The 8,311-nt window shown below is 35.1% G+C and overlaps 1 protein-coding gene across 1 annotated transcript; it reads right to left on the bottom strand.

The window, feature by feature from the left end:
• Window positions 1–6,400: 6,400 nt before the first annotated feature.
• LOC131063525 (cell number regulator 2-like) lies at window positions 6,401–7,072 on the bottom strand. Its single transcript, XM_057997377.2, has 4 exons — window positions 7,024–7,072; window positions 6,854–6,931; window positions 6,557–6,766; window positions 6,401–6,456 (listed from the first exon to the last, which is right to left on the bottom strand). Exons 1-4 carry the CDS (start codon window positions 7,070–7,072, stop codon window positions 6,401–6,403), a joined length of 393 nt encoding a protein of 130 aa, XP_057853360.2.
• Window positions 7,073–8,311: the final 1,239 nt, after the last annotated feature.

The following is an 8,311-nucleotide window of genomic DNA, read 5'->3' as shown; positions in this document are numbered from 1 at the left end:
TGTCGGATTCTATCTCTGTCGACCACACTTCGTCTTGTGGCCACGGTTCCTTCGCCCAGTGCTCTTAGATCCCGCGGTCTCAGGTCGCTCGGCTTCTCCACCGCCTCATGGCTCTGCCTCGGGGTGGCCTTCTGCTAATCCTATGACTTTGGCTCTTGCTATGGGTGATGGCTCTGGTACTTCCACCACCTCCAAGTTTCCCTGCCTGGCTCTAGTGATTTCACCTCCTAGGCGGGAGGAAGGAGAAGAAGGCAAAGACCCTAAAGATGGGTAGTTCGTGTCGGACTCGACTCCTGACCCCGCTGATGTATGGGGCAAGAAAGATGATCCAGATCCTCCTCCCTTGGCTGCCTCTGCTTTGGCTACTTGAGGAAGTTTTTTGATGACTAGCTTTGTTTTTTTACTTCGACATCTTGTCGTGTGACTTTCGCAGGGTGATCTTGTATTCCCCAGCCTTTTTTGTGAAAATGTACTTTAATATTTATACTTAATAGAGAAGGCTTATTCAAAAAAAAAAATAGCAAGGTACAAGTCTGATAGAATTTCGGTGTATCACCATTATCGCTTTAGGATCACCTTTGAAGCATTTGGGATCATTTTCAAAGTTTTATTTCAGTTTTCCATTGAAAGTCAGTAACCTCTACTATTAGAGACCACACTCTAAGAGATCATTCTACGTGTCAATAGGTAGCTAAGTTAATATCTTAGCTAGGGTGCAACTTTGTTGATAACCATTACTCCATGTGCTTAAACTATGGGGACTTAGCAATTTCAAACTGCATACTAGCAATATGTATCATGGTCCCTCCTACATTAAACTATTTGAGATTTTCATGTAAATGTGTTATGGGTTCATAGTGGTTTTGAATTCAACATTAGTCATGTGTCATAGCATATTATTTAAATTTTTATTTTATTTATACTTTTAACCATAATTTGTTTTCATGCTTTATGCGTGCACTAACAATGTATGCAAGTACAAGTAGCAAGAGGTGCCATATTTTGTCCAAGGGGTTGAGCTTAACTGGCTGAAACACTGGGTTCTCACTGTGGAGACCCAAGTTCAATTCCCAATTTGGACATCTGAAGTGGAATTCTAAGTTGTGACTCTTGGCCTTCCATAGGATAGGGAAGGTCTTGGGGTCAATCTAAATAATAATTCAAATATATGTAATGGGGATGGGGCCCCCTACTGTGTCCCCACTGGTTCATAGCTCCATTCATTAGTTATTCAGGCTTCAGCCAATTACCAATCAAAAAAAAAGAGGTGCCATATTTTTTTAGGTACATGACGACAATATGGTGTCATCCAAAATTTAATAGTCCATCCTTATCATTCATGTTTACATTAGCTATATATGTACATTTGAATGCATGATTTATAGCTTGATTTGCCTCATTTGATATATATATATTTGCTTCTACCTATAATCCATGATAAAATACCTCAATTTATAGCACTACACATTCTGAATTATTTGATCATGCTATTGCCACAATTCTAAACCACATGGTATGACCCAATCTACCAAATTCGAAATCATCACACCTAAAAAAGTAACTATTTAAGAAAACTTTATCCTCCCATTAACCCACATACAAATAAGAACTTTGATTACATGTTTAAAAATCTCTTAAACCATTTAAAACAACAAAAACATATAGAGAACTCTATTACCCAAATACTCTATCTGTAATGCCCGCCAAAATACCCTAAAGAAACTAAACAATATTATGCAATGGAGGTAAAAAAATATTTCTTAATTAACACCTAAAATAACTAGTGCAACATATAACATCTCCATCTATTTACATTCATTAACCATTTAACCAATATGAACATACATCATTACTCATTTTATCAAATAACGCAAGCGGAAATACACAACATCATTAACCTTTCCCTAGGGTACTTCAACATCATTACTTAATTCATTACCACAATAACATACTTCACACATGATAGGTATATTTCATCTTACTTTACTGCATCATATTTTAATTCTCTAACCATGAGATATGCAACCTACAACATTACTTATTCCTCATGATATGCATAATTTCATTTCTACCAATGCATTTATATTAATCATTCATCTTTACTAGATCCAATTAACTTCTTCTAACATTTTCACTTATCAATCTACGAATATTCCTCTTCCAAGATTATTTTACATTCTAACTTGCCTCTAAACATTCCATGAAATAATACAAATGAACCATAATGCAATAACCATTCTATTGGACAACTACAATTCATCTTACAAATGAAAATACATTAAATACATCATGAGCATAGCTCTTTCTACTACTAGAATCCGTCTACTATATATAAGAATATTACATTACATGCAATTTCATCTTATTCATTACATAAATCTGCTACAAGGTACATCCATATTCCATCATGAAGAAGAATCCACATCCACGCATGAAGAATCCAAGAGAACATCCCAATGGCTAAAAAGCACCAACCTTTCGACCATGTGGAACCAAAGGAACCGCTCCTCATGCTAGGAGATGACACAAGGTCCCAACACACACTCTAAACCTAAGCTGACACCTATAACCAAAGAGACTAACCACACAAGGACTCTCAAGCAAGAACTCACACAATACAACAAGAATGAACTCCTAGAAGCATAAAACTCATCAAGACATAAATCCATCCAATAAGCATAATCATAAATCATAAAGGGGAAACACATGTAGGAGTGGAGTGTCATCACATGCCATCCTCATTACATAATAACACAAAGCACTAGCCTGATGGACATGTGGAGCCATCTCAACCTATAAGAGACTAGGGGAGACTACCTTACCATTTTCATGGCCTTCTCATGCTTATCCTAAAACATCCTCCCTAGGACTAAGTCATGAGGCTCAAATCAATTTATCATCTTATTAATTAATCTAGCTACCCAATCCATCAATTATTAGGTTATCACTTATTTGCAAATCGTGGAAAACTCCAATGTGCCCTAGTGGTCTAGACTTCATGCAAGCCTATCTCTTGTGACCCCGATCATCACAAGGAATCCCACTCCTCCTAACATGGCCCAACAATAAATCACAAGAGGCTCTAACCAACATAAACACATGAAAATAATACTCAATGCAGCCAAAAACTTCCACAAATACTCTCACAACATATGCAAGGCTACAACAACATCAATATAGAAAAATGAGCCTCTTGGCCAGCAATAAACAAAGGCATATCAAGCCATCAAATGCTGCCATCAAATAAAAGATAACATCACAGCAAGGCCAACTCACTTGCTAGTCCAAAACAACATAATAATCATCTCAAAGATCCATGGCTTATCAACATGGAAGAGAGTCTAAAATATCCACTATACATAGAGAAACAAATATACTTAAAACCATCAAAATGCATCAAAATGGATCAAACCCAAAACTGCAAAATATTAGTAGACCTCAAATAAAGCCTCTAGTACAAAAATTAGAGAAACAAATATACTTAAAACCATCAAAATGCATCAAAACGGATCAAACCCAAAACTGAAAAATATTAGTAGACCTCAAATAAAGCCTCTGGTACAAAAATCAATTCGGGACAATACCTCAAAAATGACCAAAACTGAGAAAACACAGAACACGACAGTTTAGTGCTTTTATCCCATAGAACAGTGCTTCTATAAAAAAGAACAACGTTTTCATTCCGTAGGACAACACAAACATTTCTAGAATTGCGCATACATATCCTAAGAGTGCGTTCATTCCCAGATTCGCTCTTACGCCTTCTGAGACAGCTCTTATGCTATGCAGAACAGTGCAAACACAAAACAGAATAGTGCTTCTACACATTTAAGCAACATGTTTGCAGAAACGGCACAAATTTACACAAATCTTACCAAAAACTCAGAAAACTTACGGGTAAAATAATAAAATCCAGACTTAACCAAAGGGCTTGAAAAATACATGAATGGTGATGCCTAGAAACAAGGAATACATAGGTATAAATAAAATAAAACAACTCAGACTTTAAATCAATATTCAATCAAATTTCTTCACGGTAAAATACATATAGAACCACTACAAACTCACAAAGAAATCAATGAAAACAAATCCAAAAACTCTCAAACTGAAGCAATCACAAAGGGGAAGAATATCCATTCAACTCCCATACAAACAAAAGATTTATCAACCACATATTTTCACAAGAATTTCACAGAGTCGAGAAACGACATACACGGGAAAAACCAGAAATATTTCTCCAACAATTATATGAAAACTCTTAAACATAAGTTTCCTCCCCAAATATTAACCTTCAACAATATTAAAACTATAGAATAACATAATACTTCATCCCAAACCCAAAACACTTGCAAACACAATGCATACACAGAGAAGCCATTAAAATCAAAATACAAAGTAAAAGAACTTCAACCTGCAACCTGAAGTAATGGAATGAAGTTGAAGAAGAGCTCCCACAAAGCCAAACCAAAATCCAACCAAGCTTCAGTCCAAATCAAGAGTAAAAGAAATCCAAGACCAAGGAAGAATGCTTGCTAGAAAAATTTCCAAAGAATAGCCAACCCGAAAACCATCACGGGAATGAAAATAAAAAGTAATAATAACCAAACACCCTAGCCTCACTCTCGGCATAGTAAACAACAATAAAGCTTATCAAATATTAAATAATCATAAAATCAATAAACATTGATTATCAAATAAATATAAATACCAAATAATTAAATATTCAAAACTAATAAATTAAATACATTAAAATAAACATTACTAAATATAAAACCGCACATCAAGAGCCACATAATTACTCTAACACAATCAAGTAAATCAACTGACATAAACCGAACTCGCAATACCAAAAAGACCAAGCTTACTAACTAAGAAGGCGAGTTATGCCAAGATGTTGACTACTCACGGTGAACAATTTAGACCTAGAGTATATGAAGGGAAACTCATGCCATCTTCGAACCACATAAGCCATTGGAACTAAAGACGCGCTCAAACTTGTGAAGCCAAGTGGAGTCAATGTCTGGTACCTGCAAAGTCCTGCAACCACAAAATGACAATACCACATATCCATATACATATATAGAACAAGCAAGTGATAGAGAATCACAATGACACATCCCACTCACAATGAGTGATGTGGAATCATCTCTATCATGAAGACAGTCAAACAATAGTCAAACATATCTCATAAACATTTTGAATCAAATGTAATCATGAAGTAGGGTTGGCATAATCGTAACCATCATCAAAACCATGATAAATCTAATCTATCAATAATTCATCGCATAGTGAGCATATAAAATCCATCGAGTACATATATCATCAAATCACATGATCAATCGTGATAGTATCAACATCCATATAGATCATCAAAATAGCATATGTCCAATAGTGTCTAACATCAATAATAAGTAACTGGAGCACATGATCTAATCTATCAATAATCCATCACATGGTGAGCATATAAAATCCATCGAGTACATATATCATCAAATATCCATATAGATCATCAAAATAGCATATGTCCAATAGTGTCTAACATCAATAATAAGTAACTAGAGCACATGATATAATCTATCAATAATCCATCACATGGTGAGCATATAAAATCCATCGAGTACATATATCATCAAATCACATGATCAATTGCGATAGTACCAACATCCATATAGATCATCAAAATAGCATATGTCCAATAGTGTCTAACATCAATAATAAGTAACTGAAGCACGTGATCTAATCTATCAATAATTCATCACATAGTGAGCATATAAAATCCATCAAGTACATATATCATCAAATCACATAATCAATTGTCATTGTACCAACATCCATATAGATCATCAAAATAGCATATGCCCAATAGTGTCTAACATCAATAATAAGTAATTGAAGCACATGAGTAATCATCATCCAAATCATCAAATATAGTCTAGATAAGTCTATCAGCATAATATAAAAGTCAACTCTAGTCAAAATAAGTCAAATCAAAGGTGGACGCTACACTATCACATTTGAATTTGAATAAAATATCCATACACATACAAACCATATACAATCTTCTCTTAAACCATTTAAAACAATGAAATCATATAAAGAACTTTATTATCCAAGTGCTCCAATCCATCACACTTGGATTTGAATGAAATTTCCATCCACATACAAATTCATATAATATTTTCTCTTAAACCATGTAAAACAGTTAAATGAATATAAAGACCCCTATTGGGCAAGTGCCCTCAATCCATCACAACTGGATTTGCATAAAATACCCTCAAATACAAATCCATATATTCCCTTCTAAAATAAATTTGAACCATCAAATATAAATACGCACATTGGTACGAGAGGAACAAGAATTTTCTTAATCCCAAAGAACAAATTGGTCCATTCAAGATTCTTATTTGAACATGCCTTTAACCGCATGGGGAGCAGCCATCGCCCTGCTAGCCCACCCTGCAAATACACCAATTTCATTAGACCCACAATCTGATATGATTTGACTGTGAAGTAATCTGATCATGGTCCCAAAATTTAAGCAAAACTGAAATGATACCTTTAGGTGTATTGGCCATTCTAATCTTGATTTCCCTGGCTTCTTGAGAGAGTGCACAACAATCACAGCACAAATGCACAACACAATCTCCACATGGTTCATCTGGCAGACCATATTTCAGCCTTAGTTTCTTCCTATATCCGCACGTGTACAGGCATGGCACTCCAAGAATGCTAAAAAGAACGTACAGAAATCCTTGTGCAAAACAGCCTGCAATTCACAGATCCGCCATTAAAACACAATTGAAGGAAAAATCAGATTTTGCAAGTAGAAGAGAATAGAGTATTTGTATCTGACCAGGACCAGAACCCTCGTTCTCTGCATGCTCAGCCACCCGTCCAAACGTAACACATGGTAGGAAAGTTGTTACACAACCTGCACAAATTGTTTACCCATCTCATAAATATCATAAAACATGAATGGAATTCAAGCTTTAATGGCTGTCTCGCAGATGAAGATGTACTCACAAGTAGAGCAATCTTCGAAGCATCCACAGAGACCAGTTGACCACTTCATTCTGTAATTGCAAGAAAATAAACTTGGGAGTTTTTACAGTTGGTTGTAAGTATTTAAATGAATGATTTTGATCAAGACAACTTATTTTTGGACGGAGATTTTTGTAAGAACTTCGGAGGTTTCTAGTTGCCGGCCTCTACTCTTTCCGCGTTTTGGTCGTCATTATTTTGGGTTTTTGTGACGTTTAAGCTTTCCCCGTTGGGGTATTTGAATTCTCGTCTTGAATTTGATGTCGAAGGAATATTTTGTTTTCGTAGGTTACATGTGTGAAAGTCAAAAATCGTTTAGAAAAATGCTTTTAAAATTTTGTAAGGGAAACAAAAATTATGTTTGGGATTTTGTTGATGGAGGTTTAGATTTGTGGTGCGGCAGTTCAGTAAGAGCCTTCATAAAGTGGTTGTTGAAACCTTTTCAGTTAAGAGTCAAGGATTGAGAGGTGTCCATTTCATCAAATTCACCTTGGACACGATCCCAACATCATCCCTTATGATATCGAAACCTTGCTCTCAGCAAGACTGATCCCTCGTGGACTTAATTGGAGTCATTCAACTTCACCTTTAAGATATATAGATTTAATTTTAAGATATATAGTGTTATGTAGTGGTCAGTATTTGTCTTTGTATTAGTGTAATAATAGTATTTATTGGCTTGTTGATATATGAATTGTTGCATATTTGTTCATGGTAGTAGAGTAGGTAATAGTTTGAGATCAAAAGACTATTGTAAGTAGAATGTATCACAATTTGATTGGATCAATGAAAATTATGAATTATGAATGATGTTGGTTTCAACTTTGATTTGTACAAGCACAACTATCACTATAATAGTTACAGTTGAATTTGTTCTTTAGAACAATCACTTGTTAAATATTGATGTGCAAATAGTTAGTTAGTAAAGAGTCTTCCTAGATTGATTGGTTGATTTTGAATTTGATATTAAAACTCTCGTAATATAGTTGAAGGTGAATTTGTTTTCTAGTTGATAGATGAGTGGTGATAGCAATTTAAAGGTAGGATAGATAAAGTTTGAGATCAAAAAATTCTTGCAATGTATCATGGTTTCAATAGGTTGATGAATATTATAGTTGTTAGGGTTGACCTTGACCAATTCATACTAGGCACAAGTGAAGTTGAACAAGCGAGGGGGTTTGAACAAGTGACCCAAGCTCTAATACCACTTGTTAGAAGTATGGTTCTCGTTGCACCAAAAGATCGACCTGTTAATGCCCGATACAACCAC

This window comes from Cryptomeria japonica, chromosome 4, assembly GCF_030272615.1.
Source record: "Cryptomeria japonica chromosome 4, Sugi_1.0, whole genome shotgun sequence".
In the NCBI taxonomy this organism is placed as follows: Eukaryota; Viridiplantae; Streptophyta; class Pinopsida; order Cupressales; family Cupressaceae; genus Cryptomeria; species Cryptomeria japonica.
Note: the sequence above shows the minus strand (reverse complement) of the source record. Positions and strands in the feature narration are given on the sequence as shown.

Excerpts from the sequence above, each read along its gene's own strand:
- LOC131063525 (XM_057997377.2), bottom strand. The coding sequence starts at position 7,072 with ATGAAGTGGTCAACTGGTCTCTGTGGATGCTTCGAAGATTGCTCTACT. Across the intron at positions 6,767-6,853 it reads GAACGAGGGTTCTGGTCCTG|GCTGTTTTGCACAAGGATTT; the intron begins GTCAGATACAAA and ends TGTGAATTGCAG. Across the intron at positions 6,457-6,556 it reads AATGGCCAATACACCTAAAG|GGTGGGCTAGCAGGGCGATG; the intron begins GTATCATTTCAG and ends GTGTATTTGCAG.